The 27,723-nt window shown below is 45.7% G+C and overlaps 1 protein-coding gene across 1 annotated transcript in view; it reads right to left on the bottom strand.

Annotated features, from left to right (window-relative positions):
- Positions 1 to 27,723, bottom strand: part of Ppm1h (protein phosphatase, Mg2+/Mn2+ dependent 1H) — a 273,399-nt gene that overhangs the window by 60,302 nt on the left and 185,374 nt on the right. Inside the window, exons 5-6 of the mRNA XM_021174330.3 lie at positions 26,915 to 26,999; positions 2,231 to 2,349 (exon numbers count right to left, since the gene is read on the bottom strand). Of these exons, the coding sequence (XP_021029989.1) occupies positions 2,231 to 2,349; positions 26,915 to 26,999 (204 nt within the window). The remainder of the gene's footprint in view (positions 1 to 2,230; positions 2,350 to 26,914; positions 27,000 to 27,723) is intronic.

Below are 27,723 nucleotides of genomic sequence, written 5' to 3'. Positions count from 1 at the left end.
AAGTCACTTTGTTTCCTGTCCATTTCCATTATCATTTCCTGTTTGCACCCTCATATCTGTGCTGGGAGACCTCGCCTCTTATCTATGTCTATAGAGTCTGCCTATACCACTCTCCCTCTGGGTACCTGAGTCCGCTTTCTAAAGTCAGTTTATCCCACCCTTCCCTTAATATAACCTCCTGAAGACATCCCTTTCATTTAATTGTCCCCAGGAATACACAGAGCAGCTTATAGCATCCCACAGGAAATCTAAATTGCTGCCTAGCTTCCCACGTCTCCATCAATACCACCTCAGTCTGTTCCCTTCACACACACACACACACACACACACACCACCGAATTTAGATTATGCCCTACCTTATCATTTTAGATGGATTCTTCTTTCCTGCACTCACAATTGCATACATTCCCATATACTCCTCGCCCTGTATTTCCAAATTCCAAAAATACTTTTATCTAAAGTCCTCCATGTGCTATCAAACCTTATACTTGATTTTTAATAAGAAGTGCTCATTTTCAAGATTGGACACAAGTGTATTAGAAGATGTTCGAATGACGACTCTAGGACTTAAAAACTCACAGCTGTAAATATCATGAGCTCTACGGAAAAATTTACCCCTGTTTTGGAGTTGGGGCAAATCTTTTAGGCTCTGTGGGCCACACAGAGTCTCCTGTGACTTCACACCACACAGTGCCCCGGGCACTCTGGAGGCAGCCACAGTGCTGAGACAAGGACGTGCGTCCGTTTTAAATTATAATTCGCAGACACAGACGGCAAGCAGCCGCCGGCTCTCTAGCATGGCTTACTGATTTCGTCCGAGAGGAGGAAAAGTAGGTTGGATTTGGGATCTGCTTCTCCACTTAGCAAAAGACAAAAATAAAACACCCAAGGACCATCAGAAATCTTTCAGACCAATCTCTGTCCTCCTCGGGTAGCTGAACTTGTTCCTTTATGACACTATGTGTCCCAGACCCCCAGGTTCAATGTCATCATCAGGGCAATCTGGGCTATGACCATCTGTTACAACCGTTTTGACCAATGAAGAGAAGATGATATATCTCCTGCCAACAAAGTTGGCAACATGGTGAAGAAAGAGCAAGCTGCCTCCATCTTCTGCTGCCCTTCAGGTTGGCAAGAGGCTCCTTCACTAGGATCTCAGGGCGGAAGAGCGCATCACATACCCTCACTTCAACGTGCGAGGTGGTGCTCTCTCACACCAACCGTGTTTCACCTAAGTCCATCATTCCGCCCATTATTCTGACGGAAAGAGTAAGGTCTTAGCCAACACTGGTCAGCTGTAGACCATGGTCTTGGTGCTTGTATAGGTGTGTTTGGGGAACAGAGCACGCCATGCCAAGAGCTCTTATTTCATTCGGAATGTAATAAAATATATCCTTACTCTATGTGGGTTGTATAAGTCTATATTCAACCATTCCCAGATGGAATATATATTTTAAAAAGCATATGTAGTAAAAATGCCCAGAATTTTTTCCTTGTCATAATTTCTTAAATGATATACCAACCACTCACATAGCATTTACCTTGAGTTGAGTATTTTAAGTAGTCTTCAAGGACTTGAAATGTAAAGGGAAGCTATGCATAGACTAAATGCAGACAGTGTGCCATTTCTATGAGGGACTTGGATAGTGTCCGATTTTAGATACCTGTAGAGGACCCTGGAGCTGATAAATCTCTCAAGGATACAGAGGGGCACCTGTAAAGAAAATAGCTCATCTCCCTCAGGCTTCACAGTGACTCTTTGAAGGTGATACCTTTTTCATACTTTATCCATGAAATATAAATAGGCTCTTGGGTTAGTTTACCCATCTCATTCATTCAGAAACTCATGAACTGAAATTCAAACTCAAGCCCACATGGCTCACTAAGTCACATTCTCTTGTGCCCTTCTCGTTCCTTGATGTTCTAAAAATATTGTGTATGAGTGTGTGTGTGTGTGTGTTTGTGTGTGTGTGTCTCTGTCTAGACACACACACACAGCTTCCAAATGACTGGGTCACGTGAGTCAGGAATGGAGTCAGGTTCACCATACCAGGTGTCCCTGAGGAGCGCCTCGGAAAGGCAGAGGCAAAGTCACACAGGAGATCCAAGCACCGGTCCTAGGTGGCTGTGGACTCTTGTCCTTCACTGTGAGCCCAGGTCCCTGGCTGCATTTGTGCTGTCGATTTTACATGACGTGGTGGTGCCTAGGCACAGGGAAGTGACTTCTTACCAGCCTGTCATATTAAAGTCCCGGTACAGCATCTTCTTCCCGAGTTCCTTCCTCTGCACTCTCCTTGGAAACTCCAAATGTGTGAACTCATTTCCCAGCAAGTGAGGCTGCATGAACGCCTAATAGCAGAAAGAAAAAAGAAAAAAAAGAAAAGAAAAGAAAAAGCCACAGACAGATTTTAGAAGACAAAATAAAACTCGAGTATGTTTAGCAAATTGAGACAAGCCTCACTTCAAAAACAGGAAAACTGTCTTCTATGTTGAAGGAAGTAGATACATTTCAGAACTTAAAACAGTAACAGAGGGCGAGTAAATAAAAACTCTGCCCAGGACTTACCAGGGCTGTCGCTGTGGCACTCGATAAGTTAATTGTAATCAAAGGCGTGCATTTGATGTATTAATTGTAATCAAAGGAGCACACAGCCCATGGCTTAGGGAAGAGAGCAGGCTTCCTCAAAGTTCAGATTGCAGTTCAAATTCAAGATGGTTTTACTTTCCGGAATGTATGCTGGCCAGACTGAGGCCAGCAAGGTCACCCTGACTCCTCCCTACCCACCTCAGCTCTCTTCTAGTTTAACAGAACCTCCCATGGATTTGCCTTTGAAAATCTGCAAGAGAGTCTCCAGAACACACAAGACTCAGATCCCTCCCAGCGGGACTAGACACACAGACAGGAGCGTCTGCTGGGCCCATTCCTCCTTCAGATGGCCCTGTAGTTGTCTCCCCCCCCTCACCCCAGACTATTCCTCCTCCCTCCCCGCAACAGATGGCTTCTCCTTTTCCCTCCCTGTAAATCTATGTTCATCTTACAAGAGTCTCCAGCACACAGCCATACCCAGGGTTGTTTTGAAAGAGCAGTCTCATGGTTACGGTTAAAAGGCAAACCTAGCTATCCAAGAGATGGACTGGTCACATTCCAACTTCCCCACTGAAGCCACAGACCCTCATGCCTGTGTTAGAACCGTGGCACACCATGCCCAATTCTTGCATGAGAGCTTGGCTCTCCTTATGGCAGGGAGGAGTGGGCAGGGTTCATCATGGCCAGTCACTGTAGGGAGGCAAGGGATTCCTGTCACAGAACAGATGGCCACCTCCTCTGTTAACTGAAACAAGCTGAGTATCATTTACCTGAAATGCTTAGGGCAGGGAGTATTTGTGGGGGGAGGGGGTCACAAGTGGAGTACTTCCAGATACATAATGTGAAATCTTAGGGCTAGGACCCAAGTTTATATGAAATTCATTTATGTTTCAGAAACCTATTATACACACAGCCTGAAGGCTTCAGTTATGTGTTCGGACTACAACCCGTCGTATGAGGTCAAGTGTGGAATTTTCCACTTAGTGCATTATGTCAGCACTCAAAACATTTTTAGGTTTGGGAGCATTTCTGATTTTGGGTTTTGGGATCGGGGATGATCAACCTACACCAGGCATGCATTTCCCACAGCCTCTTTCCCGAGGCAGCAGATCTCCACTGATGCTTATGATCTGGAAGTACTAGAGAGCGCCTCCAGAAGTTCTTGCTGTCAGGAAGGAAGGAAGCAAGCTGAACTATTGCCAGGCTGTGCATCTCTCACGCAGGAGTTCCAGGCAGAGCAGTGAGGATGGCAAGACACGGGGAGGAGGACTGACGATGAAGAGATTTTGTCTTCCTGTCCAGTAGGACTCCAAATGGCTCCAGATCTAGTAGGAGCCATCTTAGTCAGGGTTTCTATTCCTGCACAGATATCAGGACCAAGAAGCAAGTTGGGAAGGAAAGGGTTTATTCAGCTTACACTTCCACACTGCTGTTCATCAATAAAGGAAGTCAGGACTGGAACTCAAGCAGGTCAGAAAGCAGGAGCTGATGCAGAGGCCATGGAGGGATGTTACTTACTGGCTTGCTCAGCTTGCTTTCTTATAGAACCCAAGACTACTAGTCCAGGGATGGCACCACTCACGATGGGCCCTCCCCTCTTGATCACTAATTGAGAAAATGATCCCATGGAGGCATTTCCTCAAGGGAGGCTCCTTTCTCTGTGATAACTCCAGCTTGTATCAAGTTGACACAAAGGCAGCCCGTACAGGAGCCATGCCCACTCTGAGGGGCTCTGATCGGTAACAGGGATGTTTAAACGCCAGGTTTCATGGATATAAAGCTTCCTGGGTAGGAAGAAAATGAACACGCCATGGAGCAGGTGCTGCTCAAAGCCAATGAGCTCTGCATCACAAATTTTGTGATCTTAATGAGTTCTTTAATCTCTTGAGCCCTGGTTTCATTGTCTTTAAAGTGACATTATAACTGACATTTTCATAATTAGATATCTTAAATGCGCTCATCGCGATTGTATTTGCTCATGGAAAACAACGAAGGCTGGAGAGATGGCTAAGTAGGTAAAATAGTACACCATGAAGCCCCGAGTTCAAGTCCCCAAACCCAGGTCAAGCTGGGCGTGGTCATGTGTGGTTGCTATGCCAGTGCTCCTCAGTGAGATGCGAGGCCAAGAGGCAGGAGCTTGGAAGCTCACCCCGAGAGCTCAACCCTGGCTCAAACAGGGTTGAAGGTAAGAACTGGTACCTGACCTCTGATCTCCACACATTCACTTTGGCATGTCCTCACCCATGCGCAAGCACACACACACACACACACAGAGGGACAAAGACAGAGAAAGGTGACTTTTAACTCCATGTAATGATTTCGAATGCTTAGTGCTTTCTGAGTTCTCTCATTACGATTTCCTTCCAAAAATCTCAGGGCAGGAGGAACCACTACTTAATTTGTCGGCCCTAGAACCAAAGTAGAGAATTTCAACACAGGGACAGGAGTGCATGACACTAAACACAAGGCCCTGTGTGACTGTGCCAGTGATGTGCCTATGCAGTAGCCACGCCCAAAGGATAGTTAGGATGTTGTTGCTCTTTAGAGTTGATCCACTGGTGTTGGGGGTAGTAGTGTGTACTGAGAGGCAGAGGCAGGCAGATCTCTGTGAGTTTGAGGTTAGCCTGGTCTACAGAGTGAGTTCGGACAGCCAGGACTATACAGAGAAACCCTGTCTTAAAAACAAAACAAAGGGCTGGAGTGATGGCTCAGCGGTTAAAAGCACTGACTGCTCTTCCGAAGGTCCCGAGTTCAAATCCCAGCAACTACATGGTGGTTCACAACCATCTGTAATGGGATCTGACGCCTTCTTCTGGGGTTTCTGAAGACAGCTACAGTGTACTTACATATAATAAATAAATAAATCTTAAAAAATCCAAAAAACGAAATAAAGCAAAACGACATACAAACAGGAACAGAAAGCACAGAACTGACCTTGGGGAGTAACAGGCAGGGGCATCCCTCATGTACCCTCATCCTTTCCCGACTGCAAAGCTGTACCAGCATGGAGGTCTGGTCCATTTCCTACCCCCAGGTTGGACTGACTGATTTAGGGGTTACATTTGCTTTATACAAGTACTTCACCTTCCGTATCTCACTCAACCATCCCACAAACCCCGTGACATGGACGCAACTTAAAAAACAAGGAGACGGGGCAGGAGCCATGGCTCAGCAGTTTAAGTACAAGGATATGGGTTTGGTGTCCAGTGCTTACAAAGGGCCTCGGAATCACCCGTAACTCCAACTCCAGGGAAGTGGATGCCCTTTCCTGACCTTCGCATGTACCATACATGTATGCAGTACATAATCACACTTACAGGTAGAAGACTCATACCCAGAAAGTAAAAATAAACGAATCTTTTAAAAAGTTCACTTCCAAATATTTAAAGACCAATCAAAACGAACAAGCAACAAACCAAACTAAAACAAAACCCAAAGGAACAGGCCTTAAAAAGTCAAGGCACCAAATCCAATGCATGAGCTAGGACTGGGTGGTTCTGGGCCCGAGCTAAACACCCCGATTGAAATTCCCACCCACCCTGTGTGGGCTGTCGACACCCCCACATGCTTACACAGATGGTAAGAGGCCCCCCAAAGCCTTGCTGGTGTCTGCTCTTAGATCACGAAATCTGAAGTGGCAGTTAAAAATAAATACAACACAGAGCTGCACATGGCACGGTACAAGGATGCATCTGACAGTCTCACAGTAATTAAAAAAAACCAAAAAAAACAAAAACCAGACAAACCCCTCAATACAAAACTAAGTAGTATGAACTCACAGATGCCCTAACACACTTGATTTACCTGTAAAGAAGCAGGTTATTAAGAAACAGGCACAAGCCAGGCAGTGACAGCGCACGTCTTTAATCCCAGCACTTAGGGGGCTAAAGCATGTGGATCTCTGAGTTAGAGGCCAGCCTGGTCTATAGAGCGAGTTCCAGAAGCAAAGAGACCCTGTCTCAAAAATGAAAAACAACCTTCACGTGGAAACTGAACAACACTCTTCTCAATGATACCTTGGTCAAGGAAGGAATAAAGAAAGAAATTAAGGACTTTTTAGAGTTCAATGAAAATGAAGCCACAACATACCCAAACTTATGGGACGCAATGAAAGCATTTCTAAGAGGAAAACTCATAGCTCTGAGTGCCTCCAAAAGGAAACTAGAGAGAGCACACATTAGCAGCTTGACAACATACCTAAAAGCACTAGAACAAAAGGAAGCAAATTCACCCAAGAGGAGTAGACGGCAGGAAATAATCAAACTCAGGGGCGAAATCAACCAAGTGGAAACAAGAAGAACTATTCAAAGAATCAACCAATCAAGGAGCTGGTTCTTTGAGAAAATCAACAAGATAGATAAACCCTTAGCCAGACTCACTAGAGGGCACAGGGAAAGCATCCTAATTAACAAAATCAGAAATGAAAAAGGAGACATAACAACAGATCCTGAAGACATCCAAAACACCATCAGATCCTTCTACCAAAGGCTATACTCAACAAAACTGGAGAACCTGGATGAAATGGAGAAGTTCCTAGACAGATACCAGGTACCAAAGTTGAATCAAGATCAGGTTAATGATCTAAACAGCCCTATATCCCCCAAAGAAATAGAAGCAGTCATTAATAGTCTCCCAACTAAAAAAAGCCCAGGACCAGATGGGTTTAGTGCAGAGTTCTATCAGACCTTCAAAGAACATCTAATCCCAGTTCTTCACAAACTATTCCACAAAATAGAAACAGAAGGTACTCTACCCAACTCATTCTATGAAGCCACAATTACTCTGATACCTAAACCACAAAAAGACCCAACAAAGATAGAAAACTTCAGACCAATATCCCTTATGAATATTGATGCAAAAATCCTCAATAAAGTTCTTGCTAACCGAATCCAAGAACACATCAAAACAATCATCCATCCTGACCAAGTAGGTTTCATCCCAGGGATGCAGGGATGGTTCAATATACGTAAATCCATCAACGTAATCCAGTATATAAACAAACTCAAAGACAAAAACCACATGGTCATCTCGTTAGATGCGGAAAAAGCATTTGACAAGATCCAACACCCATTCATGATAAAAGTCTTGGAAAGATCAGGAATTCAAGACCCATACCTAACCATGATAAAAGCAATCTACAGCAAACCAGTAGCCAACATCAAAGTAAATGGTGAGAAGCTTGAAGCAATCCCTCTAAAATCAGGGACTAGACAAGGCTGTCCACTTTCTCCATACCTATTCAACATTGTACTTGAAGTCCTAGCCAGAGCAATTCGACAACAAAAGGAGATCAAAGGGATACAAATTGGAAAAGATGAAGTCAAAATATCACTTTTGGCAGATGATATGATAGTATATATAAGTGACCCTAAAATTTCCACCAGAGAACTCCTAAGCCTGATAAACAGCTTCGGTGAAGTAGCTGGATATAAAATTAACTCAAACAAATCAATGGCCTTTCTCTACACAAAGAATAAACAGGCTGAGAAAGAAATTAGGGAAACAACACCCTTCTCAATAGTCACAAATAATATAAAATATCTTGGCGTGACTCTAACTAAGGAAGTGAAAGATCTGTATAATTAAAAACTTCAAGTCTCTGAAGAAAGAAATTATAGAAGATCTCAGAAGATGGAAAGATCTCCCATGCTCATGGATTGGCAGGATCAACATTGTAAAAATGGCTATCTTGCCAAAAGCAATCTACAGATTCAATGCAATCCCCATCAAAATTCCAAATCAATTCTTCAACGAATTAGAAAGTGCAATCTGCAAATTCATCTGGAATAACAAAAAACCTAGGATAGCAAAAACTCTTCTCAAGGATAAAAGAACCTCTGGTGGAATCACCATGCCGGACCTAAAGCTTTACTACAGAGCAATTGTGATAAAAACTGCATGGTACTGGTATAGTGACAGACAAATAGACCAATGGAATAGAATTGAAGACCCAGAAATGAACCCACACACCTACGGTCACTTGATCTTTGACAAGGGAGCTAAAAACATCCAGTGGAAGAAAGACAGCATTTTCAACAAATGGTGCTGGCACAACTGGTTGTTAACATGTAGAAGAATGCGAATCGATCCATTCCTATCTCCTTGTACTAAGGTCAAGTCTAAGTGGATCAAGGAACTTCACATAAAACCAGAGACACTGAAACTTATAGAGGAGAAAGTGGGGAAAAGCCTTGAAGATATGGGCACAGGGGAAAAATTCTTGAATAGAACAGTAATGGCTTGTGCTGTAAGATCGAGAATTGACAAGTGGGACCTCATGAAACTGCAAAGCTTCTGCAAGGCTAAAGACACCATCAATAAGACAAAAAAACCACCAACAGATTGGGAAAGGATCTTCACCTATCCTAAATCAGATAAGGGACTAATATCCAATATATATAAAGAACTCAAGAAGGTGGACTCCAGAAAGTCAAATAACCCCATTAAAAAATGGAAAAAGAACTGAACAAAAAATTCTCACCTGAGGAATACCGAATGGCAGAGAAGCACCTGAAAAAATGTTCAACATCCTTAATAATCAGGGAAATGCAAATCAAAACAACCCTGAGATTCCACCTCACACCAGTCAGAATGGCTAAGATCAAAAATTCAGGTGATAGCAGATGCTGGCGAGGATGTGGAGAAAGAGGAACACTCCTCCATTGTTGGTGGGATTGCAAGCTTGTACAACCACTCTGGAAATCAGTCTGGCGGTTCCTCAGAAAATTGGACATAGTACTACCGGAGGATCCAGCAATACCTCTCCTGGGCATATATCCAGAAGATGTCCCAACCGGTAAGAAGGACACATGCTCCACTATGTTCATAGCAGCCCTATTTATAATAGCCAGAAGCTGGAAAGAACCCAGATGTCCCTCAACAGAGGAATGGATACAGAAATTATGGTACATTTACACAATGGAGTACTACTCAGCTATTAAAAAGAATGAATTTATGAAATTCCTAGCCAAATGGATGGACCTGGAGGGCATCATCTTGAGTGAAGTAACACAATCACAAAAGAACTCACACAATATGTATTCACTGATAAGTGGATATTAGCCCAAAACTTAGGATACCCAAGATATAGGATACAATTTGCTAAACGCATGAAACTCAAGAAGAATGGAGACCAAAGTGTGGACACTGTGCCCCTTCTTAGAATTGGGAACAAAACACCCAGGGAAGGAGTTACAGAGACAAAGTTCGTAACTGTGATGAAAGGATGGACCATTTAGAGACTGCCGTATCCAGGGATCCATCCCATAATCAGCTTCTAAACGCTGACACCATTGCATACACTAGCAAGATTTTGCTGAAAGGACCCAAATATAGCTGTCTCTTGTGAGACAATGCCGGGGCCTAGCAAACACAGAAGTGGATGCTCACAGTCAGCTATTGGATGTATCACAGGGCTCCCAATGGAGAAGCTAGAGAAAGTACCCAAGGAGCTAAAGGGATCTGCAACCCTATTGTTGGAACAACATGATGTACTAACCAGAACCCCGGAGCTCTTGTCTCTAGCTGCATATGTATCGAAAGATGGCCTAGTCGGCCATCATTGAAAAGAGAGGCCCATTGGACTTGCAAACTTTATATGCCCCAATATAGGGGAATGCCAGGGCCAAAAGAATGGGAATGGGTGGGTAGGGAAGTGGGGGGCGCTATGGGGGACTTTTGGGATAGCATTGGAAATGTAATTGAGGAAAATATGTAATAAAAATATTAAAAAAATGAAAAACAAAAAAAAAAGAAGTAGGTATAGGCGAGTGTAGAGGCTTATGTGTGTTGTGACTCTGTATGATATACGTTTATGTAAATGAGTATGTGCTGCAGTCTGTATGTGTAACAGGCTCAAAGTCATATGCTGTTAGCACTTCAGAGAACAGGCTTCTGGGAGGTGTTCAGGACAGTAAGGTTCTGCAGCTGTGAGCAGTTGCTGCCGTCATACTGAGGGTTGGGGGCATGGATTTGAACATCTTTCCCTCCTGCTTTCTGCCACGTGAGGATGTAGGAAAAAAGCTCATATCCCATACCTTGACCTTGTGCTTCCAGGGATTGGGAGGGAAAAAAAAAATCTGTTCTTTATAGAGTACCCGGTCAGTAATACTCTGCTACAGTGGCACAAAATCTGCAACACTGTGTCTATCCAGATCCTCGGCACAATGTGTATTAACAACAACAGGACCGAATCCACAGCACACTTTTCAGAGCAGGGGCTTTCACCACTGGGGTAACGGAGAGGGCAAGTGGGCGATGGGTATGAGAGCTCAATGCCAGCGCCTTGCGTTCTGAGGAAACTGTGGCGAGCAGCTATGATCTGAGAGTGTCCCATAAAGACCAGTGACTGAAGACCTGGTCACCAGCCTGTGGCACTAGAGGGAGGTAGTGGGGCTTGCCTGTCAGCTCAGTACTCAGAAGGTTAAGGTTTAGGGCTAGCCTGGACTAAACATCTGAGGGTCTCTAAAAACCCCCAAATGATTTTTATTTTTTAATTTCAAAAGAGAGGTGGGGCCTACTGGAAGCAAGTTCTGTGATCAAGGGGCCAAGGAAGTGTTCTTAAAGAGGCACCCTCTTATCTGTTTGCTTCCTGGCTACCAGAGGGGAACCGATTTCTCTACAGTGATGTTCTGCCTCACACAGACTCAAGAGCATCAGCCCAAGCAACCTGTGCGCCTAAGCCTCCGAAACTTGTGAGTCAAAATAGCACGTCTTTCTCCTTTTAAGTTGATGTACTTCAGATATCCATCACAGTGCTAAGAAGTGGGGGTGATGCGTGGTTCGTAGAGATGGGAAGGGCTGCTCCCATCCTTTTTTCCCCGAAGCCACAGAGCTTAGCCGACTTTCTGATGAAAACAGGTCAGAAGACCCTTATTCCAGGCAGATACTGTGCAGCACACTTTGTAATCTTTGCTACTCAGGAGGCTGAGGCGGGAGTTAGAGATGGGCTTGGTAGGATAGTATGGGGGGAGGTAGAAAGAGGACACAGAGAAGGGGGAGGGGAGGAGCCCATCAGAGGGACGGCTTGCTTTGGGCACGGTGGATGAAACATCACGGATACCATCAATGACTGATGTGCTCTTGTCATGTTAACTCTCTTACTTTATTATCATTTCATTCTCCAAACGGTCTTACACATGACTAGCCACAGAGCGCACAAGTTTTTCCTTTGGCTCTTTGCCTACCAAGCATCGGTGTCATAGGCAATTTATATTAAAATAACTTTTAGACACTTATTTTCTTGTGGTCCGGTCATCAGCTATGAACACAGCAATGGATAAGAGTAACAGTCTCCTCTCCTCCCCAAGGGCAGATACACAGAGATCCAGGAGCTTTGTCTCCTAGCAGAAGGACGAGTAGGCCCTTGGATGTGCTTTAGCCAGGCACCCATGTGCCCACTTTTGCTGGTATTTGTTCTGGATTTGGTCTAACGCTACTTATAGTATGTTAACTGGGTCCTCACAATTGCATGACAATCAGCATGTCTGCATGTAAGAAGCAGTTGGTTTGGATTGATAAATAAAGTCTCCAGCAGCCAATGGTTGGGCAGGGAGACAGAGGTGGGACTTTTAGGCTAGGAACCTAGGAAGGAGAGGAAGAGATAGAGCCGCCATGGGCTGGGGGTAGGGGGGAGTAGCTGCCACGCCTGAGAAGGAGGGGCAGAGAGACAACCAACATGTAAGAGCTAGGGAAGAGAAGCCCCAGGCTCTCCAATCCCCCAGTGGGTCTAGGGCAACAATGATGGAATATAGAGTTTAGTAATAACTCAGGAATATCATAAGGGAGGTGTTAGCTATGTGGAGGTTTGTGAGTGGCTCAGCCACTGAGCTGTTTAAGGCACATTAAAATATAAGTCTGTCTGTCTGTCTGTCTGTCTGTCTGTCTGTCTGTCTCTCTCTCTCTCTCTCTCTCTCTCTCTCTCTGTGTGTGTGTGTGTGTGTGTCTTTCATTTGGGAACTCAGAACACTGGGGCAGGTAGCAAGGACCTCACAGCCACTGCCAGCTTGATTAAAGAAGAGATCCACTGGCTACTGCTACTGTACAGGGAGCCTCTGGACACTGATGCCTCTGGGTTAGTTGGCAACTCCTTAGATAGCTTCCTACCTACTGGAGCTGCTTCACCTTTCCAAGTCACCAGGGGTCAAAGGAGCTTAACCTGGAGCCACTTGTGACACGGGGATCTCCTGTGTGAACGCTATTCACAGTCTCAACAAGCTGCATGCCCTCCCCAGTGATAACAAGGCAATGCTGCATTTCATCCAAGCGAGCAGGATGCTTGTTGGGCGCCACACCCTTCTCCTACATCTCAGAGAGTAAAAAACTAGGGGCTGCTGCTTAAACGGCAGATGATGTGCCAGTACCACTTCAAAATTTTACTTTACTCCCCTTGGAAAGAGTTCCTTTAAGACGAATTTTCATCGTCTATCACTCTGAGTATGTATGTGATGCGTGCACATAAGTATGTAGGTGAACATGACTGTGCTTGCTCATGTAGAGACCGGGCAGGATGTGCAATGCCTCCTCTGTCTTGCTCTGTCGATCTCCCTTACTGCCCTGAGACAAGGGCACTCATTGAAGAGAACTTTTGGCTGGGTAGTGAACTCTGGAGATCCACCTGTTTCCGTCCACCAGTGCTGGGGTTGTAAGCATGTATCGTTAGCATTCTGTCTAAACTCCATTCCACAGTTACCTGGCCTGACCCACTATAAAAGGGGCTGCTTGCCCCCTCCTCCCTCTCGCCTTCTTGCCTCTTGCTCTCTTGCTCCCTTTCTCTCCCCATTCCCTTCGCCCCTCTCCCCACTTGGTCATGGCTGGCCTCTATTTCTTTACTCCCTCTCCCTCTCTCTGCCCCTCTCTGGCTCTACTATCCTCTTAACTCCCCTCCTCATGCCCTGAATAAACTCTATTTTATACTATATCACCATGTGGCTGGTCCCTCAGGGGGAGGGGATGCCGCGGTGTGGACCTGCTGAGACATCCCCTTCCCCCATACCTCACCACACCCCAATAGAACATATCTTATACCTCTTTATCTTTTTTATAAACACATCACATAGAGTCATAGCTATACAGGTAATGGAGACCTGAATGAACTCAGGTACAATTGCTTGCAGCACAGGCACTGTGAAGTTGAAGGGCATTTGACAGTCCTAACTATGGAGTCTCCACTGAGAGCCCCAGAGGTTTCATGGCTGCCGGGGAGTTGGGGCTCACTGCTGCCGCCACCCAGCATGATGGGAGAGCAATATTGCATATCTCTAGCTTAGGAAAAAAGACAGAAATTCAAAAATCAGCTTGATGTGGTCTGTGCCTGTAATCCTAGCACGTGAGGCTGCGAGGCAGGGGGGTGACACGTTCCAGGCCAGCCTGCTCTATATAGTGGTCCTCTATCTCCAAACAGAATTTAAGATTTACAGTACAGTTTCAACGGACTGTGTCACTGTTAACTCAATCCTCAGGTTAAAAAATCCTAAGCCTAACCACCAACAAAGGACCGTCTGTGTGTTGCTTAAGGCTTCCCCACATTAAGCATCCAACAGCTATCACTGTGTTTCAGAGTCAAGGTCACCAAGTCCCGTATCTCAGGAGAGCATCATGGGTACTGCATTTCTCAAATAGCCAGGGCTTACAGCTCACTTCAAAGTTTAGCCTTTACAGCCAGCTCTACAGACTCCCACTTCTGGAATGTGGCTAAACAAGTCTGATTCCTGCCCTCGCCCACTCTTTCCACAAAACCAGTTTGATCCAAAGGAGATTAATGAATGGTTCCTTCCCCAGAGGAATTCACCCCAACACGCTTGTCAAACACCCTGGGAGTCTGTATGGTAGGGTCAGACACACAACCCTAGAATTAGCATGCTCAGAAGATGGCAGAACACACACGCTCTCTCTCTTTCTCTCCCTTGACCCTTTTCCCCTGGAGCAGGCCATAAGACTCCCGTCACAGAGGCACCCTTAGACCATGAAGGAAGGAACATCTTTGCTTCTGAAGAGATGTACCACAGCAGAAGGTAAATAAACAAACCTTTTACGCTAGTGAGACGGATCAGCGGCCAGAGGACCTTACGCACAGGCCTGACAATCTGAGTTCAACCCTTGGGTTCCACAAGGAGGCAGGAGAGCACTGACCTCTGACCTCGACACATACCTGCACTCTCACACTCAAAATAAAACGCATACATATTCTTTACTCTTTTTTTTTTTTTTTAAGTCAGAAGTCTTGTTAAACTTTCCTGGCATCATCCCATTAGGTGATAAGCCCCCATCAATCTCCCGTGAATGCCTGCTCTTATTTAACTTATGTGTATGTCAGGGTGCCTGTGGTGCTCAAAGAGGCCTGGAGAGGCTAGAACTGAAATTACAGGCAGCTGTGAGATGATCTCGGTGGATGCTGGGAACAGATCCCGGACCTTCCCCAAGTACAACGGCATTCTCAATCACTGAGCCGTCTCTGCAGCCAGAAATGTCCGCTTCTATCAGACCTGAGCATCACAATAGACATTTACACATTTCTTTGAATTTTTATTGTCTTATAAGGTGCTTTATGTGTAAGTAACGTCTGAATTAGAGGGATAATTTCTGTCTTATCTCTTGTCAATCTGTCTTTCATTATAGGGGCCTCGCTATGACCCTCGTAAAGGGATAGCAGAAAAAAAAATCATCCTGTCTTCATATGTATCTACTCATTTATGCTTGCGCATGTTCACATCTGTAAGACATTCCAACTTTGTCTATGTTAACATGTATGTGGGGAAGAATCTTGGTTATGAGGGACATTGCCATTCTTGCCACACCTATGGAGTTCGCTATCACCATGGTGACTCTTCCGTCTCTTTTGGTAATTGTCACAGCATCCCCAGCATGGTGCCTTTTCTATCATAACCATGTTTGCTGTGTAGTTATCAGCAGCCGTCTGTACCCGTGACACCTCCTGATCGCACATGGCTCTTCAAAGTCACAGCTTACATCACAGCGATCAACCCAATGGTCCCAAACGGAACTTAGCTCACTCAAGTTGCACCGAGCAGATCCTCTGGAGGTAACGGCACTAAATCAAGGCAGCTCAAAGAACAGAGCAAACGTGGCTGCTTAAGGGAAAACGAGATGCTAAAATGAGGCAGAAAACCCACAATGTGTAAAAAAATAATCACCTGCTTGGTTTGAGGGAGGCAGCTTGTGCTTGTTAGTGTTTCGTTTCTTATGGCACTGTGAAAGTTTACATCTGCATCTCACTTTGCTTCCTGATGGTGTGATCAAACACTGACCCAAACCAGCTTGGGGCAGAAAGGATTTATCGGGCTTACATTCCCACGTTGTTGTCTATCCTTGAAGGCAGAAACTCAAGCAGGAACTTGAAGCAGAAACCATGGAGGAGCAGTGTTGGAGCCTGTGCCCCATGGCTTGCTCAGCTTGCGTTCTTATATAAGCCCGGGCCATCTGCCCAGGGTCGCACTACCCACTGAGGGCTGGGCCCTCCTGCATCAATCATGAATCAAGAAAATGTTCACCAACAGGGCCACAGACAATTTCAGTGGATGAAATTCCTCAGTCGGGGTACCTCTTCCCAGGTGACACTAGTTTGTGTCCAGTTGACAAAAACTGACACTCACAGGCCTGACAGGTACCATGCTAAAGTATATATGTCCAAAGCCATCAACATATCATAAAAATGTTATCACCAATTTATATGTTGGTGACTATTTCTACCACTGGACACAGATTATGTTATTAGACCTTTGGGTGATGGGTAAGTGTTCTTCTACCCCTGACTCAGATTCTTTGCTCACATTGCTTTCATTAAAGACAAAACAACAGAAACTTCTACAAACTACAACTTTTTAGGAGACACCCAAGGTTTACTGGAGGTTTTTAAGCATTGGGAAGAGCTTCACTGAGACTTGTTTTAATGATTTTAGGGAAAGTTAGAGTCACTGGGAAGGGCGTGGCTCCCATGAGGGGATGGAGAAGCTGCAAACTCTTGTGAGGCCATCAGGGAGGGAGTCATTTGGTTGGCAAATACACAGTGGCCAAATGACTTAGGAACTTGGAAACTTCCTCCAGCTTGTCCAGCGAGCACCCAAGAGTCATGTCTGGAATGGCTTCATTTGTATTGTCCTGGCTTGATGGAAGGATGGCTCACACCAGCATTTTGGAGGCCAGTGTCCCACAAGTGATTTTGTATTTTTAAATCTCAATTTTACTCGAAGCAACAAGCTCCAACGTTTAAAAATGGGTAAAACCTGGGAAAGTTTGTTAGATTGCTTCAAGCAATAAAACTTAATGACTTCCTGGCTCTTAGGCTCTAAGAGTCATGAATAATGTTGGTCTGGTACATTCCACTTCTCATACCTGGGCAGTTCATAAATATGCATATATTACCACGTTTTTTTCTTTCCCGAGACACATTTCATAGGGATGCTAACTTGTAAAGTTGGGTGTGGTGACCCACGCCTTTAGTGTCAGGACGCAGGAGGCACAAAGTCTGGTGGTTCTCTGAGTTGGAGGCCATCCTGGTCTGCACGGTGAGTTCCTGGACAGCCAGGGCTACACAAAGCAACCCTGTCTCGATAAAACAACAACTAAAACGAAAACAAAAATGTGGACCAAATCCAAGGGGGATCAAGCGTATAGGACCCATGTCTTTCTACAAAGTGTATGGACACTTCCCCGAACATTTTGTATTTATCTGATATGCTAAATATATTTTATATCTTTCTTTTTCAATGAAACATCATCATTTAGATATATGCATGCCAGGAACATCCATGTAGCATCCACACAGGCCAGTGATAGTGTTGAGAGATGCCTTTATGGGCTAAGAAGAGCTCTGAGGACGTTGGCAGGGTAAGAAAAAATGGAAACTGTAACTGGGAACCCAGATCCCAGGGAGGGGAACCAGGACTGGTTACAGGAACAGAGCAAGGACAGTGAAATTATACTCAATATTTATATACCTGATATTACACACACACACACACACACACACACACACACACACAAATACTCAGTACTGAATATCAGGCTTCCAGTGGCTAGACAATGGGCCTTGAGGTTACTCAAAGCCACCTGCTAGAAAGAAAATATACTTTCCTCCTTTGGAATGAAACTTTTGCTACTTTGTGGTCTAGTGGAGTCAGGCTGAAAGGACACTGTGTCAGGTTTGGGTGGAGGATATCCAGAGAAAGGCACTGACACAAGCAACACGAGCCCATCACAAGTCAGTTATCAGTCAAAGCACAGAGACCCCCCTAGTTGCTTAGAGTTCACAACGGGGGTGGGGGGTGGGGGTGGGGGATGGAAGGAATGCTTTTGCCAGCAAAATGGCTGCTACATCCAGAGACTAAGGGGGGGACAGCGGGATTTCCATGGAGGAGAAAGGAGAGGAGATGCTAGAGATTGGGGGTTGGGAGGAGACCTGTGTGCGTGGTTACAAAAGACTCTCAAGAGCTGCTCAGGTAAGCACTCAGGCACGGGTACAGGCCACTTGTACAAGAAAGTGGAGCCCAGCTCGGTGCCTGGAGGAGCCTGAGCCATGTCCCTAAGGGAGCATGGTGCAGAGCAAAGAGGAGACAGGAGTGTGGCTTCCCAAGGGATACTGAGAAGCTCCTTGTAAAACGTATAATATTTACATGAATAAAAGGCACAGTTGCCCAAAGCATTTCAGTGAAGCATAGTGTATATTGTAAAGGGCTTATACCATATATTGACAGGGTGACACTTTTTCACAAACCAATCAGATCTATGTAGCTAGCACTTAAAAGGGACCACCTTCCAGCCCCTTAGGAACCGACTCCACTGTGATTACAACTCCATGAGATCTCCATGGCTTCCTGACGGAAGCTCCATTCCAAGCCTTCTAGGCTGGATTTGCTGGTTTTCAAGCTTACATCTATGTGTCCTATGTGCACGCAGTGGAGGTGTCATGTATGCACGTGTGTGTGTGCCTACACATACATGAACGGAGGCTGAAGGACCGTGACCAGTGTCCTGTCCTGTCCCCACTCTTCCCTTCATTCCTTTGAGACAGGGTCTCTCCCTGAACTGTGGGCGCCTGCGGAAGAAAGTTCTAAGCTTCCTGGGAACTCCGGCTACGTCAGAGGGCAGAATGTTCTTCCCACAGGTCCCTTCTAGAAAGGTTTACATAAACTATAAGAGACACTCAAAAGCCAGGACATGACGGGGATGCCCTGGTATGTCTCATTTCCCATACTATCTCTGTGGGAAAAGCAAAGGCCTGCGGGGAATAGACTTGGCTCCTTTCACAGGACCAAAGACAGCGTTCATAAGACCTAACACCAGGTGCATTCCCTTGCTGGATTTGTTCATTGTAAACACCACCTCATAGTAAGAGTGAGAAGTGCTTGCTTGTACTGCTCTGGAGCTCAAATGCTTAGAGTCTCTCCTTGGATTTGGGAGACTCAGCCTCGCTGGCAAGAAGGACTTGACATTAAACCTACAGCTAGACTGGCCGTCACCAAATGCCAGAAATCCTCCAGTTTTTGTCCCCCATAGCTCTGGGGCTATGGTTGCGCATGAAACCACACCTTGCTTTTTATGTGGGTTCCAGGGATTTGGATTCAGATCCTCGAGCTTGTTTAGTGAGCGCTTGAGCCCATTTTGCACTTTCTTGTAGTCCCCTTGGTCACAAGTTAAGTCTGAGGACACAGGTTTGTGGTAGAACCCTTGCCTAGTGTGCTTGAGGCCCCCGGGGGTTTAACCCCCAGTACTGGGGGTGGATGGAGGGGGCGTGGACATGGGAGAGAAGGAGGAATGTAAAGTCTTTGAGATCTACCTTATATACAACTACACTGTTTTTATTCTTAGTGCCTCACAGCATTCCGTGCTTGGATACGCTACCATTATAGCTCATCCCCTTTTCTGTGGGCACCTGGAAAGGTACCAGTCTGGACTGTGGCAAACAATACTCAACTCAATCTAGTGTTTCCATGAGCATTTGTGCACAAATCTCTGAGGCCGGCACCTAGGAATGCAGCTGCTGGGCCATGGCTTGCTCTGCATCAGGAGCGGCTGCCAACCCCTCCTTAAAAAGACCTCTGGTTTCCATTCTCATCAGTAGGATACAGGGAGCCAAAACACTCACGTATCGAACAGGGTGGCAGGTTCCACCACAGGTATTGTTCTGATAAGTCTAACTACAGCTTTGAGATTAATTTAAAAACCAAAACAAAAACAAAAAACCAAAAAAAAAAAAAAAAAAAAAACCAAAACCATATCCAGACCTCTCAGAATTTGAAAGGGAGAATTTCACTGGCTACCAGAAATCTTTTGTTTCCATAAAAACAAACAAGCTGCCATTGGGTGATCTCTCTTTTCTCTTGCCCATAAAGGGGACGTTTCTCACCAGGTTAGAAGTTGTACAACTCAAGGCAATTAGATGGTTCATCCTATAGAAACTCTAAGGTAACTAAATTCAGTGAGTAATGTCAGTCACAGCCCTGGCCATCGCTGACAGGCACACTATGGTTAGATGAGATGGCTCTTCCAGAGCCAAGGCTGCCCACCTCATTTACAGAATAGAGATAGAATATTTTAGTTTGGGAGGGGTGGATAAGGAAAAATGTAAAAATAGCCGATTTCACATTTAATATGTATGTGTTAGATTCTCTCATGAGGAATTCCTACCTGTAGTTTACCCTTAAAAAATCTCAAACTAGCTAGGCATGGTGGCGCACAGCTTTACTCTTGGCAGGCAGAGCTCTGTGAGTTCGAGGCCAGCCTGGCCTACAGAGAGAATTCTAGGACAGCCAGGGCTACACAGAGAAGCCCTGCCTCAAACAAGGTGGGAGGTGAGGACTGAGCTCTGACCCCATCTTCTGACTTTCATATGCGGACAGCTATGGCGCATGTGTGACTGCGCTCACATCTCAAGGCCATGAGAACCAAGTTCAAGTATGCAAGTTTTAACAGGCCTGAAAACTGATAGAAATTCTGCTTGGCATATATGGATTTCAAGAAAGGATGGCAAGTCCATGTTCTCCCTGGGACCTATAGAAAATATGAAAAATCAGGCTATGGTGGTTTTTAGCCTATCACTGTAATCACATGTAGTCTTATGAGACAAGAGTTAAACTGCCCAGGGCATTGGAATTACGATGGTGCCCTCTACACTCCCCAAATTCATAAGCTCTGCTATGGCACAATCGGAGAGAGAAGACTCTGTAACCGCAGCAGCAGCAGGAGCCATAACCGCCACCAACACAGCAAGGTCACTAGTTCGAATCACCTTCTGTCAAGGTAAAGTGGGACACATGTTTGAACTTCCCATTGGAGCCTCCTGTCTTGTTTGTTTGTTTGTTTGTTTGTTTGTTTGTTTGTTTTGAGACAGGGTTTCTCTGTATAGCCCTGGCTGTCCTGGAACTCACTTTGTAGACCAGTCTGGCCTCGAGCTCAGAAATCCACCTGCCTCTGCCTCCCAAGTGCTGGGATTAAAGGCGTGCGCCACCATCGCCCAGCAGGAACCTCTTATCTTAAAAGCAGGTTCAGGCTTAAGGAGTATATTTGTGACAATAACTCTTGAGCATGAAAAATCTCAGCAGACTCAGAGGCACGACACTAGTCACTGGAAGCCTTCCCATGACCAGCATCAGAGAGGCAGCAGACATCTGGGAACAGGCTGGAGAAGGGCTGGTTGCAAGATACCACCGCCACCTCAGAGGATGTTATATTGTGTGCATCAAGTGCATATCGGAAGCTCACTTTTGTCTTGTGTGCTCACTATCTCCATGCCAAGCAGCCGCAGACACGGGTCTCTGCGAGGACAGGAGTGTGTTATTTGAAGGTTTGCTGAGAGCAGCGCATCTTGATGTGATCAAATCGGAGTTTATTAAGACGGCTAGGCAGAATGGAGGGGGCGGGGCTTCTCTCTCATACCTCAGGGCTACTGAGGTCTCCTGAGGGTGATTCATTTCTAGCTGCCACTGGAATCAGAGGCCGCATGATTTCCTAGAGGCCGCAGCCACAAAGCACTCAATTCTACTGAGAAACACCCAGCAGCCAGACCCCCTCACCTAGTTTTGCTTCGATTCTTTCAGAACATGGTTAGCACGGCGGACTCCCTTAAGTGTTTATTTCGATCACATTAAAGACCAACCCACAAACAAATGAAAGCTCCCTTCAAACCATATAAAGACCGCTAGCTATTAAAGAAGCAGGCTCATCCATGCCCGTAGGCTCACCCAGTCTTCCTGGCGGCTGGGGTAAGAACGCAGGGCCCTTGAGTGCTTCATCATGCACATGCTGCTTTTTGTGTGAGCATGTCAGGTCCACGAGCCTACTCTATTAGTCACCTCACCAGAGAGCCTACGAAGCAAAGCCCGTGTTACCCAAGAGTCGTGAGAAGAGCCCCCGAGGTCACGGTGCAAGACCGAACAGAATTCACACGCCTGCCACATTCATCAAGCAGATCTTGCAACCTGCTTCCAGCTCTGTAATCCCTAAGCCTCCGGACTGTACATACCAAGAACATTCCTCTCCACTGCACATCACAAAGGCTGGTTGGTACACAAAGGGCTCTGACCTCCATCCCCACTCCTCTGTTTCTCCAAGCCAGATAGCCTTGGGACTGCAGAGAGCTACTCAAAAGGAGCAGCCCAGGGCCTCGACGTCCTGATAATTCCATCGTAAATATTTATCCTCCACACAAAATGAACATAAAATTCAATTTGTCTGAAGAACAAGAGAGGTGCTTGATTTTCCATCGTTGGGCGAGGTCACGTGAGGGAAAAGGAAATACCAACTGTCATTGTGCCAACCGTTCATAACGAGATAGGGCAATTGGATGTTCAAGAAAAATTAGCAGAAGCATATGCAATTAAAACCATAAAATGGTTCACCGTACAGATGGTCCCTGGCTCACAATGGCTGGACATAATAATTTCTAGTTAACTCCATGACAGCATAAATAATATCCATACAACAGTTCCAGTTTTTACTTTCAGTAGTACAGGCAAAAGAGTTGAGATGGCCACTCTTTATTGTGTTACAAACCACACTATTGATGACTTTTCTGGTGTTTATTTATTTATTTTTTGAGACAGGGTCTGACTCTGTAGCCCAGGCTTGCCTCCATTTATCAGAAGTTCTCCTTCCTCTGCGTCTGGAGTCTGGGATTACAGAAGTGTGCCATCATAGTCAGCTGTTGGGGTATGCAGGTATGCACATGTGCTAGGCATGTTGGAGTTGGCAAGGCTTAGCTACAATGTTTGGAAAGTTAGGCATGTTGGCTGTGTTTTGACTTAGATCTGTTTGCCTGTGATGGGTTTATAAGTGGGCATCGCTACACTGTAAGTTGTAGAGCGTCCATGTTTTCTATGGCCACTTCATGAGAGAGGACTGAGGTTGCACAGCTCATGATTGGGTTGGGCTGAGAGAAGTCTACGTCACGCTTGGATCATCTTTCTCTCATACCTGATAATAGTCTCAAGAATTTACATATCAACCTCCTAAGTCTAAAAAAAATATTTTATCGTACAGATTTCATGTTACGTTACAAATATTTTAACCTCAAATGCTTTGCTACAAACATTTGTTCTGCGCGATTATTACGCCTGGAGCAGGCTGTTTCGGAGCACAGATTCCTAACTTGAAGGGATAACAGGCTGGGCCAACAGTGTCTCTTTGATTCTGAGTGTGACCACTCCTCATGTCTGTGGGGGGGAAAGTTTTATATAAACAAAATAAATGTATCTGCTTTGGGTGTACGGATTAAGAAGACGGCGCTCTCTTCTTTTGTAAGTTGAGCCTTAGGCCCAGTTTTGTGGACTGATAGCATCTTCCCCTATTGGTCAAGGCAGACTCCAAAAGATCCCTTCATCTCAGCAACATCAGAAGTGGGTGCTAAAGAAAGCAGGGGAAAATGGTTCTCAGGCCAGCGGGATTTGGCTTTAGAATGGATTTTTATACACCTTCAGATCTCATAAGTTAGAGTCCAATTCTTCTGTGATGGTATAGAGAGGGGCAAGGCCGTGTGTGTGTGTGTGTGTGTGTGTGTGTGTGTGTGTGTGTGTGTGTGTCTATAGCTTAAGGACAGGGCAGAGAGGCTTCCAAGAACATCTTTGTCCTATAAGCCTTCCTGCCCTCCAAATGCCTATCTATGAAGCAGGATGAGGGCCTTCAGTAAGCACTGAAATTTCTGGGGCCTTTATCCCAGACTTCACAGCCTCTGGCTTGTGAGAAAAACAGCTCTGTTGTTCATAAGCCAGCTGCTTGATGGCATTTTGTTTTAACAGCCCAGATAGACTAAGGCATGTTTGAAGGAAGAAGAGACTTGGATTTATCAAACAGGAACTAAAGGAAGACTAGAGAACACAAAGGAGCTCTGCATATCATTCTGCTTCATCCCTACAAGGTCTTCGGAGGTTTTCTATCCCTACAACTGATGACTGCCCATCAATGACTTGCCTTGTGGAACTCATACGGTCACATGCATCTTACCCCTGTTGTCCCCTCAAGAACTTCAGCTCATCCTGTCCTCCCTTAAAACTGAGCCCCCATGCTCGATTTTTTAAATAAAGAAAATGTATAAGCATAAGAAATTAACTTTTTAGTATTCTTTGCCTTCAACAGGAAGTGAATTTCAATGGGGAATGTGGAGGGACAGAGATGCTAACAGTGGAGTGGGAGCAAAGGACACAAATACCTCACGCCCTGCTGCCATCTGCATGGAGGACAGAGGAAGGCTCTGACTCCGGCTGATGTAGCACTCTTTCATGCACACCCCCTCCAAGCCAGCTTGGGGCCAGCAGCAAGGTTGAGTACTGCAATGGGTGACTAAGTAAGAACCTTGCCTTTTAGAACTCAATTTGGAGAGGAAGCTAGAGATCTGGGAAAAGAAAAACAGTTAAGTATAATATGCTGAAAGCCACACTGCAGTCCACTGCTGAACCAGCACTGGGGGGCTGACTCCCTGGGAAGATTAGAGGACACTTCCCAGAAGTGTCTCTTGTGTTGGCATCAGAAAGGAGGAGGGAGAATTCTTTTGGCAGACAGGAAGAGCTGTCTAAACAGAGGACATTTCCAAAGGGATGTAGGTCAGTGAGTCGGCGGCGGTGTGAGCTGACAAGGGATGCTAGCGATCTGGCTGAAGCATGGGTGGGAGGTGGGGGAGTCAGGGGTAGGTGAGGGTCAGTTGTAGCAAGGGAGACTGGTGTTGCAAAGGCCGGAAGGGATCTGAGTCTGCTAGCAAGTCTGGCTGCATTCTTTACATGGTAGGCAGCGCAAAGCTTTAGGTAGGTGACAAGGTCTATGCTAAGATCATTTTCATGGTCTTGAGTGACAGAGAAAGCCATACGGGTGGCAAAGAGGCAAACTGTTATAAACTCTCCTGGGAGTAACCTTTGTATCTCAGAGGCCCTTGGTGGCCCTCCTGTCTAGTGCTACCTTCCCATGTGACAAATCAAGGTCTAGGAAGGTCAGAAGACAGGCACAAAGTTATTCAGTCAGGGAATGGCAGAGCCGGGACTGAAGCAAGCCTACTGAAAGCCAGGCTCCAGCACTGGTAGCCTCAAGAACATTCTACCACAAACACCGGAAAGCGGCGTTAGAAATCAGGATGACCCCTCCAGCCTACTTCTTGGCAAGGGGCTGTGATGGCTACTCGGTCAAGCTCATGGGACTTAGAATCAGTTGGAGACAAATCAATGGGCGGGACTTTGTGAAGGACTTTGTAGATTAGGTTGACTGAGGTGGGAAGACCTTCTCTCACTGACCGACAAGATATAACGAGGACAGTGACCCAAGCATTAAAGTCCACCTCTTTCTTGAATGTACTGTGACCAGTTGCCTCAAGCTTTTACCCCTATGACTTCCCACCATGATGGAAACATGAGCCAAGATAAGTCCTTGCTTCATCAAGTTGGTTTTGTTGGAATATTTGGGTATATATAACAAAATGAACAATTTCTACACAGGTGGGGATGTAGAGGGAAGTTTGAGGCTAGCCTGGGCTAGCCTGGGCTATCTCAACAATCAACCAAACACAACACAACACAAAAGGCATAGTGCTCATTTTATGCTAGTTTGGGATTCCTGCTATCACATACTAGGTAACAGTCATGATGATGTTGTTGAGTTTCTGTTGGTTGGTTGGTTTGTTTTTCAAAACAGGAGTTCTCTGTATAGCCCTGGCTATCCTAGAACTCACTATGTAGACTAGACTGGCCTTGAACTCAGAGATCCACCTGCCTCTGCCTCCTGAGTGCTGAGACTAAGGTCATGAGTCATCACCGCTAGTCATGTTGTGGAGTTATAACCTATAAGCCTCACTGGGGAACTGCATGAAAGACCAGGGCTACTTTCTAAATCAACAAAAGGAATGTAATCTTATCACTGTAAAGGTACCTGCCACATAGCTGGATGAGTTGAGTTCAGTCTCTGAAACACAATACTGGAGGATAGAACTGACTTTCACATGTTGTCTTCACACACACACACACACACACACACACACACACACACAAATGCTCTATAAACAACCCCAACTACCTACACTGCTGAGACACACAGGTAAGAACTTGGTGGGCAGGATAGACCAATCCATGTGTACAGTGGAAGTAAAACTGCTGGTGTTTTGCTACCTTGATGGAAATTCTGTCAGGAAAGTATTTTCTTCACAGAACCCATACTCCCTGGGCTACTTTTGCCTCCCCGGAAGCTTGGGACTTGGGATGGCTCCCAAGTTACTTTTATCTGAGACCCTATGCCTAACATTCTCTTTTTTTCGGGAGTCTGAGGACAGGGAAAAGAGTTTTAGTTTGCTTTTCATAAAATGTCGATTTTCAAGGGGAGCACAGGTCTCTTAATCCCTCTTATTATTTCACCCCTAAGAGGTGTCTGTAGGGAGAATTTATTTTCAGTGCAGAAACAGGGTTTTTTTGACACCTGCACAGTCCCCAAGGATCTTGAGCCCTCTTGTTTGAGCTTGAAATTGTGGCATGCCATAGGGAAAGAGGCTCCTTCTGGTGATGTGACTGACAGTGAGACCAGCACGAGCTCAACCGAATCACGGGACGAGGGAGGAGTCTGCACATGCGCACTGACCCAGTGATGGAAGCTGCTCATACAGTGAGCCGTTGGCTGCAGATGGGGGAAAGCTAGCCGGCCGCAATAATCAATTCACGGAGGTGGAGTGTGTCGTCACACTCAGAGCCAGGATGTGTGATCCAGAAGGTGCGTGTGTGGGAGTTAATGCCGTATGTCGTTTGACTGTTTGGTGGGGCTGCTCTCGTGTCATAGCAATGTGTTCCTCACAAACAGCTCTGACACCCTCCCCACCACCGTTATCCTCTGCCAGACCCACCGGACTCTTACCAGGTACTGAAGTCTCTGGCGCTCAGTCTCAGGGGTGAATTCGGAAGACATGGGGATGATTTCTCCATTTCTGATGATTATGGCCCTGGAATGGGGAAAAAAATGCATCATCAGCAACTACACTCAAAGACTCAGTGACAACCACTCAACATGTCCTCTCCTACCACCCCCGTGCCTGGGAGGTACACTTCTAACATCTCTCGATCCCTCCCTCGCCTCGCCGTGTTGCGGGCATCTCTGTCCTGAGGTACTGAGGTGTTTTGTTCTTTTGCTGCTACCTGGACCCATTGTCTTAATGCCCTAGCATCTGACTCCACATAAAGTACACGTTCAAGGGCTAAATGGACCAATGAATAAACAAACGAATGTTACAACAGTTCCCACTCTGACTCAAGGCTGTCCAGCTGAACCTTCTGCGAGCATGGTAACGTTCTCTGCACAGTCCAACATGGCTGCCTGCGGTCCATTTGCTTTGTGGCTAACCCGTAGCCAGAGAACAACATTTATTTGTTTGTTTGTTTTTTTTTTTTTTTTGGTTTTTCGAGGCGTGGTGGCGCACGCCTTTAATCCCAGCACTCGGGAGGCAGAGGCAGGCGGATTTCTGAGTTCGAGGCCAGCCTGGTCTACAAAGTGAGTTCCAGGACAGCCAGGGCTACACAGAGAAACCCTGTCTCGAAAAACCAAAAAAAAAAAAAAAAAACAAACAAACGAGAACAACATTTATAATGCTGTGCAGCCTGACGTCGCCTGATGTGGCTTGTATCTGACGTACTTGGGCAGCTCCACAAATCTAGACTCTTGGGACTTCA

Source organism: Mus caroli, unplaced genomic scaffold (genome assembly GCF_978045245.1).
Source record: "Mus caroli unplaced genomic scaffold, Mus_caroli_1 scaffold_9, whole genome shotgun sequence".
Lineage (NCBI taxonomy): Eukaryota > Metazoa > Chordata > Mammalia > Rodentia > Muridae > Mus > Mus caroli.
This window is presented reverse-complemented; position numbering and strand designations above follow the sequence as displayed.